At 37.2% G+C, this 13,590-nt stretch overlaps 3 protein-coding genes across 7 annotated transcripts in view; 1 reads left to right on the plus strand and 2 right to left on the minus strand.

Annotated features, from left to right (window-relative positions):
- LOC126373913 (zwei Ig domain protein zig-8-like) overlaps positions 1 to 2,942 on the minus strand; it is a 505,869-nt gene extending 502,927 nt beyond the window's left edge. For 2 of the 5 annotated variants that reach the window (XM_050020300.1, XM_050020284.1), the window contains exon 1: positions 2,780 to 2,942. The gene's annotated coding sequence lies outside the window, so the exon portion shown is untranslated. The remainder of the gene's footprint in view (positions 1 to 2,779) is intronic. The other 3 variants (XM_050020319.1, XM_050020309.1, XM_050020292.1) reach the window with 2 other exon arrangements.
- Positions 2,943 to 10,298: 7,356 nt separating this feature from the next.
- LOC126373947 (uncharacterized) lies at positions 10,299 to 11,742 on the plus strand. Its single transcript, XM_050020333.1, has 4 exons — positions 10,299 to 10,531; positions 10,611 to 10,812; positions 11,114 to 11,563; positions 11,670 to 11,742. Exons 1-4 carry the CDS (start codon positions 10,349 to 10,351, stop codon positions 11,726 to 11,728), a joined length of 894 nt encoding a protein of 297 aa, XP_049876290.1. The 5' UTR covers positions 10,299 to 10,348; the 3' UTR covers positions 11,729 to 11,742.
- Positions 11,734 to 13,391, minus strand: LOC126373845 (putative nuclease HARBI1). The gene is made up of 2 exons (XM_050020191.1): positions 12,846 to 13,391; positions 11,734 to 12,599 (listed from the first exon to the last, which is right to left on the minus strand). The coding sequence occupies exons 1-2, from the start codon at positions 13,143 to 13,145 to the stop codon at positions 11,808 to 11,810; spliced, it is 1,092 nt and encodes a 363-aa protein (XP_049876148.1). The 5' UTR covers positions 13,146 to 13,391; the 3' UTR covers positions 11,734 to 11,807.
- Positions 13,392 to 13,590: the final 199 nt, after the last annotated feature.

A 13,590-nucleotide genomic window follows, 5' to 3' on the forward strand; every position in this document is an offset into this window, starting at 1 on the left:
GTGAGACTGCCTTTTATTTCGTAAGGACATTGGAATGTCTGCCAAGCCTGGAGGCTTGAATCCGTGCTTTGGATGGCACGTTAAGCCGTTGATTTCTGCCGCAAAAACACCATCCGCAAAGAAACAGCGTGGTGGGCTATGCTCCATACATTTTTGTTATTACCTAAGCAAAGGAACTATGGTCTACTTTTCATAATCTTTGTTATGGCCTGGAGGCAACAACAGGGTAAACAGAATAACGAAATGATTCAATTCTCAAAGAAATATAAGTATCAGATCAGAAAAAAATATTACACAATATTAAAAAATCTAATGGTCCTGGGATCCCTGATGAGGGATTTTCCACGATACGTCCACCAAAAACAATATAGATATAACGTGTAATTACCTTTATTATTTTTATTATTTTCTCATTGTACGGGGTACATATTTTACAAAAAGATAATGTACTTAATGGTAAAAAGTTACTGAAAATTAAGATGAATATGGATTCATCTTAATTTCTTTTTTTTTTCGAAGCATATGGATGCTTCGGAAGGCATGTTAAGTCGTTGGTTCAGCTCAGTACTTACTCTTGTAAGTAGTCGTTACATGAGCCACGTAACCACGTAACCACGTAACACGTTAAGTGCATAATCTTAAATCTAATAATTTAATATCTCCTAAACTGTTGATAAATCACTATTTTATTCTACTTAATTTCTGTAGTAATGAGGATTTGCCTAAACAAAAATACAGGGTGTTAGTGGCAACGTGACAAATACTGAGGGGGATGATTTAGCTCATTATTCTGAGTTAATATCAAGTGGAATTTTCCGTCGCAAATGTATGGAACGGAAAATAATTTTAAAAAACACTAAAATTTTCATGAATTTTCCGACAGAAAATTCCACTTGATATCATCTCAGAATCATAGTCTGAATCATCCCCCTCAGTATTTGTTACAATGTCACTAAAATCGTATGTACTTGTAAGTGACATCGTAACAAATACTAGTGGGGTGATACAGCTCATTCTTCTGAGTTAATATCAAGTGGAATTAAAAAAAAAAAAATACTTGAATTTACAACGGAAAATTCCACTTGATGTTAACTTTGAATTATGGTCGTCATCCCCTCAGTATTCGTTACGACGTCACTAACACCCTGTATACCTGCTCAAAGTTAACTTTGAATGGACTGTGACTACTAACATGACCTCTGAAATAAATATCAAGACAGTGCCAGTGGTATTGCGTCCTAATGCTGTTAGCGAAACAATGCTAAGACGGACCTTGATTTGTGTGGGTCGGGGACGGCGTCCTCACCGCCGACCAAACTCGAAACACATCGATACTATGGTATACTATAGGTCAGCGGTTCCTAAACTTTAAAAAAACAGAACACCTACCAACTGGCACCTGTCAAAAAACCGGACCTGCCAAACCTTCAGGTTCGGTAAGCGGACGTAAAAATGGGATAACGCTAGGGAGATGGGTGGGTGGAACATACACCAAATTGACCACCATTGCCACCAGTATTATGTGCGAATAACAATAATAACTTTTGCAAATTAATACACATCAAAAGGCACTAATGTCAATAAGGATATTTTAAAAGTAAAACGATTCATTTTTATTTTAACTTTTCATGAATGAAAATGGCCGATTTTGACAGATACCAACTTCATCATCATCAGCCCATTAACGTCCCCACTGCTGGGGCACGGGCCTTCCCTATGGATGGATAGGGAGATCGGGCCTTAAACCATCACGCGGGCCGAGTGCGGATTGATGGTTATTAACGACTGCTAATGCAGCCGGGACCAACGGCTTAACGTGCCTTCCGAAGCACGGAGGAGCTCGAGAAGAAATCTTTTTTTTGTGGTCACCCATCCTATGACCGGCCATTGCGAAAGTTGCTTAACTTCAACAATCGCAGACCGAGCGCTTTTACAGCTGCGCCACCGAGCTCCTCAACCAACTTTAATTTATTTTGATGTATAACTTGCTTTGTTTTGTGTAAGTTACTATAAGTACATAACATAACAAATACTTTATTGCACAAACAGGAAAAATCAAAAACCCATTATTATTTTACTGTTAATTGTACTGTTATTAAATATTTTTATAAATGTTTGTATATTTTTTTGTATGCAATAAAGTAGTTATATTATTTGATTTGATTTAATTATTGTAGAACTAGCTTTTCTACCCACTACCTTGCTCGCGTGGACTGCATTAAAGCCTTCCTTATAACTTTTAGTAAGTACACTAATATAAGTAAGTATACAGGATAGAATTCGTCGCAAAATTATGGAATTGAAAATATTAAAAAAACACTAAAATGTTCATGAATTTTCCGTCAAGACAATCCACTTGATAACTTAGAATCATGGTCTGAACCATCCCCCTCAGTATTCGTTACGATGTCACAGGCACCCTATATATACTTTTGATTAGTAACGATATTTTTTATTACTAAAATCATAAAGTATGAATATATACAAAATTTATGTAAAGAAAAAAGAAAACAAAAATACTTCCCCCCCCTCTCCTCACGCGCCGTACGTACCCGTGCCCCCATGACAATAAGTAATAATACCTATATTATAGTCCCTTCCTGGAAAGTAAGTACCTATATTATGTTAATTTCTGGAAAAAATATTAAACCTTCGTCCATCCCTATTTATCTGCTACTTTAAGAAAATCTCTCCAACGGTTTAGATGTAAAAAGGTAACATTAGACTTTAAATGCAATTACCTACCCAAACAAAATAACAATACGGAGAAGGTACTTACTTACACAATTTGTTGTCTTCTGACCCCCCGGCGGCGTACTCTAGAAAGCTGTTGGCTAATGCACTCCATAACAGATTTATAAGCATAATAAACCAAGTTTACTTAATTAGGTTTTAAGGTTTAAAACTTTCTGCCAAGCCTCGCGCGCGATGGCATGGCAATGGCATGGCGGTACGTCAACCGACTGTCACTTTTTACTTCTTTTTAAAGGCTGGGGGTAGAAGCATTTTTGGTCGGAACCAAAGGAGTTTTTTTGGGCTTTTTGGCGGGAAACGAGAACGGGAAAGTTGCTTTCTTCATTGAATAATCTAAATAATTAATACGAAGTGGTGTTTTGTGGTTAATGATCGTATTAAGTTAGTCGGAAGACATTTGCGAGTGTTATTATATCGGAGTATTCAATAAACAAAGTGTATCTGCCTATTTTCGCTTCGTGGCAAGAAGCCGCTTCATAACTCGAAAGTTTCTGCGGACTTTTGAGTTAATTCGTTTGGGGGTTCGGAGTAGGAGTCTACTCCGAGTGTGGGGGCTTAGGTTTCATCATCATCACCTTTCATCATTTGATCAATCATCAAGAAAAAAAAAATACGTAAGACATGGCTGTATGGGCTTAGTTCCCTTTACCTTACCCTTCGGGGAAAACCAAAACAAAAAAAGGAGTTTTTGTAAAGGAGCTTCGCTTATTTGCACGTTATATTTTATTCTACATACATACATAAACTCACGCCCGCAATCCCTAAAGGGGTGGGTAGAGTCACAAGCTATAAAAACAACTTGCAAGTCCTAAGATAGATATTATGATGAACCTCATGGTGACAAGGGTAATATAATAATTGGCCATCATGTCACAAAGGACACAATCCCTCGCTCCATCTGTCGGATTTTACGACATACCCGGGAAGACAAGCAGCTGAAATTATTCTGTTTTTATTCGCTCCCAGTCTAGAATCCAAGGCGGAAAATTCCACTTGATATTAACTCAGAATCATGGTCCGAATCATCCCCCTCACTATCATTGTATGTAGGTATTTATTTTCTTTATTAGAAAGAAAAATAAAGCAAGAAAGAAACATTATAATTAATATTTTCTTTTTATGATTATTTGTGGAAGCCGTGGTGGCCCAGTTGGTAGAATGCTTGCAGGATCAAATCCAGCACAGGCCTAAACCACTGATTGTCGAATTTGTTTTTCGAATTCATGTTTGGATCATAAATGATTATCACGTACTGAGCGGTGAAGGAAAACATCGCAAGGAAACCCACATTCCCGAGAAACGTATTTTCGGAGGTATGTATGTGTGACCTGTATTGGGCTGGTTTTCCCTTCGCGGGTTGGAAGGTCAGACAGGCAGTCGTTTCTGTAAAAAAACCGAACCTGTCAAATCTTCAGGTTAGGTTAGCGGACCCTGTGAAAAATGGGATAATGCTAGAGATGATGATGATTTGTAGTGTAAAATCCCGTCTCGTTTGTAGGTACGGTCACGAGTACTAATATGTACTATACACTTTGAAACTTTGTCACATTAACTTTTTTGACAAATTAAACCGTAAGTCTCATTAAATCTCAAATATGATAGTGCGACAGGGTTCTAAAGTGGGTACATGATACTGCTCATGATTGTACGTATAATAAAATGTATATTCCTCGGAGTAAAGGTAACAGATCAGTCAATTTGGTAATCAAGTTCATTTGGAGTATGAGGAAAATATTATACTTAACACTTTCAAGGACAGAACGTCTAATGACGTTCCGATTCCAAGGTGTCATACTATCTATTATGAACCATCAATGTCCCACGGTCTCTGCCCGTGAAAGGGTTAAAGTATAAATTTATATTTTAAGGCTTTTACTCTTTTTACGACGTGCCCGGGAAGATGAGGAAACTATTCATGCATGATTGCAAATGGTTTCCATTTCAGAAGCCATGTCTAATCTAAGCACTAGTTATTATGGTCAACCAGTAACCACAAAACCACAGTTTTATCCCAGATATTTAAAACATTTCCTACATGGTTTCAGTATCGCGACCGATAGATACAGCCCGACCGCTCATAAATAATAAAGGGTTATAAACAAAATCGCTTTTATACTTTACCCCGAGCATAAACAGAGCACATGTTTTTAAAATATATATTGCGGTTCCTCTAATATACGTCGGTTGCTTATCGCACTGCTACAATATAAACACGACTTCACTTTAAACAGTTTATGCGATCGCAAACAACTTTTATTACACTGCAGATAGTGCTGGGCGTACAAAAACAACGACTTCTTCTTCTTCTGTCGTGTGGGTTGTGCGGTGGATTACCAACCCCATCAACCCTGACAACAACGACTTTTACGACATGATTAGGGAAAACCCCTCACCCATCAGAAATCAGAATCAATGTAACATTTTTAATCTACGATTTTTTTTTTTGACATGACTTATTGTAGATTTGCCGCAGATGGGATTAACTACTTGGCCGGACAAAGGAATCAACGGTGTTTCGCAAGGTGCTATGGCTGAGGAAAAGAAATAACAAGAAACTGCAACAGCAACACATCTTATACATTACACACATTAATATCAGGCATTTTTATCATTAGGTATTCATTAATCTTATAATAAGCATCAGCCAATCTCATCAGCCCTGACATAACTCATATAACGACTTACTTACATCTTCTTCTTTCCTCTTGGGCTGATGAGGTTGGTAATTCACCTCACAACCCACACGACAGAAGATAATTAGCTTTTTAAATAAAGAATTTAACGCGAGAGAAACCGCGAGCAAAAGCCAGTTCAATAGATTGTCTGGTATTTTGTTGAAAAAACGTATACATAACCACAGAAAAGACGACTTTAATTTACTTTATCTAGAATTTTAAATTTAATCTAATCTAGCCTACAAGATCCCACCGTTGGGCAAAGACCTCCCCTTCCTCTTTCCATTTCACGCGGTCCTGTGCGTACTCCGGCCAGTCCCTCCTGCAACCGTCCAAGAAAAAAAAAGAATGAATGTGAATTTTGAATAGCAATTTTATTTTTATTCCTTATATAGTAGGTAAGTATGCCTTTTACAGTTTCTCGGAAGGAGAGATACATTTTTAAGTACGTAATATTTTCATAAATATATTGACTTGCGTCCGTCAGAATATTTATTTCTTTAAACAAGCAAGAATGAAGGACAGTTCCAACAGCATTCTACAGATAGTTGCTGCTGGGTATGACTCGCCTTTTTTTGTTTCATTTGTGTTCTTATGCTTATAATCTATTTCAGTTTATTACTATCTAAAATAAAGTGTTAATAAACATCTCATCATCCCTGGTGTCAGGGTTATTATAGAGCCGCCAAAGGCCCCTGACATGACTCATGTAACGACTACTTACTAAATAAATACGTACTTACTTAATAAATTAATTTTACCAAAGGCCCCATAGATTGGTAGTTAATTCGCCGGGAACTTTTCATCATAACGTCCTTTCCCGCTCATATCTTAGCCCACATAAATAAGGGCATTGATTAAATTAAAAAGTTAGTGTGGCCAAGTGACCTATATCCTCGACACTCCTGACTCTGTAAAGCTGTAGACATACCAGCGCACTGAACCAACAGAAGGTTACGTATAATCATTTTGGTTGTTAAGTTTTCACCACTTAGCAGAATGTTGCTTAAGTAGGTATTTTCGTTGTTGGCGGTCAAATTGATTACCAGATGAGAGCCCTCAGCGCTCCCCATTTGTCTGACCAAGTAGGTAATGCCATCTGCGGCAAATTTACAATAATTCACGTCAAAAAAAAAGGTCAAATTGGTCCTCACCTGCGATACTTCTCGTCAACATTTATAAATTATATTTAGATAGTATTTAGAATAAGTTTTTATGAAATGATATGAAATGGAATGAAACGGAGTGGAATGGAATAAAATGAAATTAACTTTTATTTATTTAACTACTAGCTTTTGCGGCTTCGCTCGCGGTAAATTAGAATAGAATATAAATTGTTTATTATAAAAGAACTCCACACACAAAGACAAGACAATAACATCACTTAAAAATTTTCACAAAACAATTAGGTACAAAAAGCATAGAGGATGTTCATTAGAATCATAAGGTGGTGTTGGGGAAATTCGGGGTGACACGGTTCCCCTTTCTTAATGTACCAATTTTTAGCTTCCTACCTTGAAAAAGTCTCGTACAAAATCTCACCTTTTGAAGGCGTTGGGGCAAATAAAAAAAAAGATACATAATTTTTTGTTATACACAAATAGTCCGCATACCAATTTTTAGCTCACCTTGCAATTGCGGAGTGCTCCGTACAAACTTCCACCCCCCATTTTAGGGAACTGGGGGGTTAGAAAAAGACAAAAAATCCTATGTCATCACTTTAACTAGTATCTACACTTAAAAAATCACGTCAATTCGTCGCTCCGTTTTGCCATGAAAGAAGGACAAACAAACACACAGCACAAATACACTTTTGCATTTATAATTACCCACGACGGAACGGAGCAGGTATATGCGTTTATATTAATTGTGGATCGATTACGAATACATTTAGTTGTGCATTTTTTATTGTTTAAACGGTATTCCATAGCTTGGTTTTAGCATTTGATTAAATAATATTATTGTAGAGCTTGTTTTCCGCTTTTTAGTGTCCAGTCGGATTTACGTTTTTTTTTTACATATTTTTTTTTTAGAAATAAGAGAAACAAGATATTTTTTTCCCAGAAATTCTTACCTGTACACAAAAAAATAAATAGGTAAGTACATCTTATAAGTAGGCAACTGTTTAACTATTTTATTTATAATTCAATAGAAAGGTAAATGACTTAGTGATGTTCATAAGGTACCCGAGGTCGTATGCCGCAGTAGGTAAGCGAACCCTTTTATTTTTTTAAAAAAAAAGGAACCTCTAGGTGCCTGCGTCGAGGTTTTTCTTGCAGCTTCTTTTCCCCGGCTATACAGGTTGTAAGAAGCTGCAGTAGTTTTAGGCGGATGTGACGTTCGTTATGTAGAAAATGATCCAAAGTGTAACTACTGAATAAAGATATTTTTGAATTTGAATTTGAACTCTTGGGATAGATCGGAATAATATTTTCTTGTTTCACTTATTTGACTGTTATTTTTCTTTAATCGGGTTTTAGTAATTATTTTAAACTTATTTTTACCATAATTACATTGGTGATAGGTTGATCGCCTATTCGGTTCATCATATTCATATTAGAACTTCGTATCAAAAGTGGCTGCAAGTTGTCTTCCGACTACTTGAGGCTCTGTCTACCCCTTTACAGATTATCAGCGTGAGTTTGATAAATAATTGTGATGCTATCAAGTTTACTCATCTCTCTTCAGCCAGAATACCCTTTGAAAAGAGGTGAAATTAAATGAAAATGTGTTTTAATTTGAGTTTAAAAGTGTAATTTAATACTTTGTTCAGTGTAGGCGCGCCATTATTCCTTTGAGAAGTTCTCCCATAAAGCGGCTAGCCCATATTTCTTAACGCAAGTGTAAACTCGGATGTAAATGAAGTTAATTATGCTAATACCTACCACTGCTGGTACCCGGAGCGATCTGCGGAGATGTGCTTCAGATTAAACGTATTTTAGGGGTTTCATTTAATGTAATAAAGAATGAAAAGACTATGGTTAGCGCCGGATGAGGGCCCTCAGCGTTCCCCACTTCTCTGGAAAAATTGCTTTCCGAGGCAAATTATGCAGTCACACAAAAAATACGTAAGTAGATACCTAAGTAATATTTTTCTAAACAGGTGTGGAGACTCCTAAGTTTTGATGCATTTCTACAAAATCATTTATGGTCTTCCAAGTAACTAAGGCCTGTATTTATAAACCGATCTCAATACCGCTCTCAAGAGCTATATCAACTGAGTCACTCTCAAGATGTGAACAGCGTCTTAAGTGCGACATTAATTAATAGACGAATATCAAGTGCGTATCACATGATATCGATCTCTAGTTCAGGATCTCAAGTAAAATTGAGTGAACTATTGACCGAAAGAATCAACGTTTCGTTCTTGCTTTAAAAAAATATTTCGGTTTAGGGGTTTAAACATATTCAAAATTGTTCAATTCTTTACTACAATATTAACATTATTACAATTCATACGTACGTTATTTATTTTTTTTATAAAAACAGTCATTTAACGTTTTAAAAATAATTTGTTATGATTTCAAAACGCAATGCGTAGTGAAAACAAACCGCAACAAACGTCATTGTCAAAAAAAGACGCGTCCTTCGCAACCAGGGCTTTTCGGCGGGAAACGGGAACGGGACAGTTGCTTTCTTCATTGAGTAATCTAAATAATTAATACGAAGTGGTGTTTTGTGGTTAATGATCGCATTAAGTTAGTCGGAAGACATTCGCGAGTGTTATTATATTGGAGTATACAATGAACAAAGTGTATCTGCCTATTTTCGCTTCGTGCTGGGAAGCCGCTTCATAACTCAAAAGTTTATGCGGACTTTTGAGTTAATTCGTTTGGGGTTCGGAGTAGGAGTCTACTCCGAGGGTGGGGGCTTAGGTTTCATCATCATCTTTCATCATTTCATTAATCATCAAGAAAAAAAATACGTCAGACATGGCTGTATGGGCATAGTTCCCTTTGCCTTACCCTTCGGGGAAAACCAAAACAAAAAAAAAAAAACCTTCGCAACCACTTGTTTTGTTTTTGTTTAGGCTTTTTGGCGGGAGGCGGGAACGGGACAGTTGCTTTCTTCATTGAATGATCTAAATAATTAATACGAAGTGGTGTTTTGTGGTTAATGATCGCATTAAGTTAGTCGGAAGACATTCGCGAGTGTTATTATATTGGAGTATTCAATAAACAAAGTGTATCTGCCTATTTTCGCTTCGTGTCAGGAAGCCGCTTCATAACTCAAAAGTTTATGCGGACTTTTGAGTTAATTCGTTTGGGGTTCGGAGTAGGAGTCTACTCCGAGGGTGGGGGCTTAGGTTTCATCATCATCTTTCATCATTTCATTAATCATCAAGAAAAAAAATACGTCAGACATGGCTGTATGGGCATAGTTCCCTTTGCCTTACCCTTCGGGGAAAACCAAAACAAAAAAAAAAAAACCTTCGCAACCACTTGTTTTGTTTTTGTTTAGGCTTTTTGGCGGGAGGCGGGAACGGGACAGTTGCTTTCTTCATTGAATGATCTAAATAATTAATACGAAGTGGTGTTTTGTGGTTAATGATCGCATTAAGTTAGTCGGAAGACATTCGCGAGTGTTATTATATTGGAGTATTCAATAAACAAAGTGTATCTGCCTATTTTCGCTTCGTGTCAGGAAGCCGCTTCATAACTCAAAAGTTTATGCGGACTTTTGAGTTAATTCGTTTGGGGTTCGGAGTAGGAGTCTACTCCGAGGGTGGGGGCTTAGGTTTCATCATCATCACCTTTCATCATTTCATTAATCATCAAGAAAAAAAATACGTCAGACATGGCTGTATGGGCATAGTTCCCTTTGCCTTACCCTTCGGGGAAAACCAAACCAAAAAAAAAAAAATTGTTTTTGTTTATCAATAATAAACGTAAAGTAATTATTTTCCAATTTCCATAACGATGACAACAATTAAGAAGCATATTTTTACTCCCATCGAGAAGAAAACTTTTTTGGATATTTTGAAAAGATACTCCTCGGTGATAGAGAATAAGGATACCGATGGCGCTTCATTACGCGCAAAAAATAAAGCTTGGGATATTGTGACCAGAGAATACAACGCAAGCCCTCATGCCACTAATCAGGTAAACAAACTTATTTAACGGTGCGCGATTTTGCTCTCGCTTTTTGCTCGATTTTTTATAATTGCATCCTTGATTTTAGGTTACAAATAAACAACTGAGGAGATTGTGGATGAACCTCAAGCAGCGGCAAAGGGAAGCACTAACAAAAGAACGTCAACATCGGCTAGCTACTGGAGGGGGGCCTGCATCCAGTGATGCAGTTGTAGAACCAGATGTGTCTGAGGTGGCCCCTGCTCTAATAGTTGGTATCGATGATGCTGTTGACTCTGGTACAAATCCAGGTAAGTAATTTTCTTCTAATATAGCATCTATATCGCCGAAGGGGTAGGCAGAAGTGTATAGTAAATACAAAATTACTTCTTGCCATCTATGTTTAAGTCTGATGTAATAAGGGGTGAGCCTATTAACATGAATTCAAACTCAAAGTAAAATTCAGTGGTCTAGAGCCGGAGCTGGGATTCCAACCTGACAGTATGATGTAAGCCACACATTCTCCGAAAACAGCTATCATCAATTCTATTTTTTTTAATATGTAAATTGGATATTTTTTTATATTTCTCTCTTTAAATTACTTTGTTCCAGTAACCGCTGACCTTGCCGTCCAAGAAGTAAATATGGACTCGCAGCCCGTCTCTTATCTTCCCTCAACTTCTTCCCAAATACCATCCACCAGTGCATTTTCTGTATCACCACTCCCATGTGCTGTTGTTACACAAGCACCACTTGCTGCCCCAACCCGGACAACATTGACACCACCTCCACCTCTTCCTGCTTCCACTCCATCACCACCTCTTCCTCCATCCACTCCACCACCACGTCTTCCTACCCCACCTCTTATTAACCCATCAAATACAGCCACCCAAACTTTTCAAAGGCATAAGAGTTCTATTCTGGAAAAGGAATATAAAGACAGACAGAGACGGGCTAACGAGATTCATGTCTTGGAGGTTTTATTATTAAGAGAACGAATAAGAGAAGCAAAGGCGAAAGCAGACCTCGCAGAACTTCAACTGCAGCAGCAGTGTTCGTCAGGTACATCAGTATTACCTACTTGCTCATCATATTATTTTAAAAACTAGTATAGCTTAGTTAAGTCCTGGGATAATTAATAAAACTTTTTTCATCTAATTTGTTTCAGATAGTGCAACTGATGGCAGTAGAGGGAATGTGGTTAATTTATTAAATAAAAGCATATAAGTCAATATATAAAATATGTTTTATTAAATAATTTCAAATACTATTCAATCACAAAGCACTGCTCAGACTATTAGAAAGACTATTGGTAATAATTTTCAACAATTGAATTTCTAATTAAAAATCCAGTGCTAGTGCTTGGTATTAAACTATCTGTTTCTTCTTGTTCATCATTCTGATTCTCATCAAAAACCATGACATCATTTAAAATTAATGACAAGTTGTGTAATACCGCACATGCTACAATTATATGAGAAACAGTTGACAGTTTGTTACCTAGGCCTCTAGATAAACAGGGAAACCTCTGCTTCCAAATGCCAAATGTTCTTTCCACAACATTTCTGGTTTTTATTTGAGCTCTATTGTACCGTACTGAGGGAGCATTTTCGGGGGCAGGTCTTATAGGTGTAAGAACAAAAGGTAGTGTAGGATACCCATTGTCTCCCACAAGTCTTCCACTTAAAATACCCTGCGTGTATTTTATGTAAACTGATGACATTTGAAATATCCTTGAATCGTGCATGCTGCCTGCCCATCTGGCTACTATGTCTAATATTTCCCTCCTGGGCCCTGCAACAACCTGGACATTAATAGAAAAATCTGATTTCCTATTTCTAAAGACTTCATGGTGCTGGCACCCTGGTGTTGATACAATTTTAACATGGGTACAGTCAATAGCTCCATCGATCCCGGGAAGTCCAGGCCACTGTCCATGTCTACCCATCTCTTTAAACAATTCTCTGTTTCTGTTTGCCTCTGCTCCTTGAGGAAACTTTATGTAGTGTGAATGCAATTGAGCTAGCAACTTTGAAACCTTCCTAATAATATTTGAGGCGGTAGGCTGTGATATGTGCAGTAAGTCTCCGCAGACTATCTGAAAAGGCAAGGTTTGTGTAAATTATTAATGTAAAATTAAATAACTTCCTATTACTAACTTAATCCTGTCCTGGACACAGGCTTTCCTTCATTTACTCGATCAGAAGGATATGGTGTATTGCTCTACTGTATCCAGACCTCAAGATGTTCAGATACAGGCATATGTAGTAATTTCGGTGTTCACTGAGCTATCACTTTTTAAAGAAAAAAGTAAATAATTAGTATTGAATAAATTCTGGCTTACCTGAAATGACGCTGTAGCATAAAATCTCAGAGTTAATAAAAGTGCTATTTCCGGAGCAATCGGTAGACCTCTGTTGTCCTGTTTTTCTAAGTCACTTCTCAGTAAAGATGTTATAAACAATACAGATTCTTGGCAGAATCTGTATCTTTTCTGGAACCGATCCGCTCGCATTTCAAAGGGATTTTCGGCGTCCCTGATATAAACTTTTGGCAAACGATACGCATCTTGCCATAACAAATTGTCGTAATGATCTAAATCGTCGTAATAATTGATTTCTTGTAAAGTATTTTCTAATTCCATTATCACGAGATCGCAAAACCCGAACTCAAGTCACGGTTTGACTGCACTCGGCAAGCAAACACGATCTTCAGTAACATCTTGAGAGCCGAGTTTCGTTTATTAAAACGGCGTCACTCAGTTGATATGGGAACCCTAAACGCGTTCCGTTTATTAATAAGAACGTCATCTTGAGCTCACTCAAGAGATAGATCCAGAGATAAGAGCGGTTTTTAGATACGGGCCAGAACCGAGAACAGAACTATCTCTCCCAATCTCCCAAAGTAACCATCAAAAACTCAAAATAATAATAATTATTATTAACGCCATCTAATTTCATCTTCTTGAACTAATAAGAGTTCAAGTTATGTTAAAACGCAGCAAACACTATGAAAAGAATGTTACTGCCGAAGTACACCTATTCGACAATAGATGGCCCTGCATGTATCTCTATGTATTTAATTTGAAT

Source organism: Pectinophora gossypiella, chromosome 2 (genome assembly GCF_024362695.1).
Source record: "Pectinophora gossypiella chromosome 2, ilPecGoss1.1, whole genome shotgun sequence".
Taxonomy (NCBI): Eukaryota; Metazoa; Arthropoda; class Insecta; order Lepidoptera; family Gelechiidae; genus Pectinophora; species Pectinophora gossypiella.

Bases quoted from the DNA above. Each gene is read 5' to 3' on its own strand.
- LOC126373947 (XM_050020333.1), top strand. From the start codon at position 10,349: ATGACAACAATTAAGAAGCATATTTTTACTCCCATCGAGAAGAAAACT. The intron at 10,532-10,610 runs GTAAACAAACTT...CCTTGATTTTAG, and splicing joins GCCCTCATGCCACTAATCAG to GTTACAAATAAACAACTGAG. The intron at 11,564-11,669 runs GTACATCAGTAT...AATTTGTTTCAG, and splicing joins GCAGCAGCAGTGTTCGTCAG to ATAGTGCAACTGATGGCAGT.
- LOC126373845 (XM_050020191.1), bottom strand. From the start codon at position 13,145: ATGGAATTAGAAAATACTTTACAAGAAATCAATTATTACGACGATTTA. The intron at 12,600-12,845 runs GTAAGCCAGAAT...TTGCCTTTTCAG, and splicing joins ATGCTACAGCGTCATTTCAG to ATAGTCTGCGGAGACTTACT.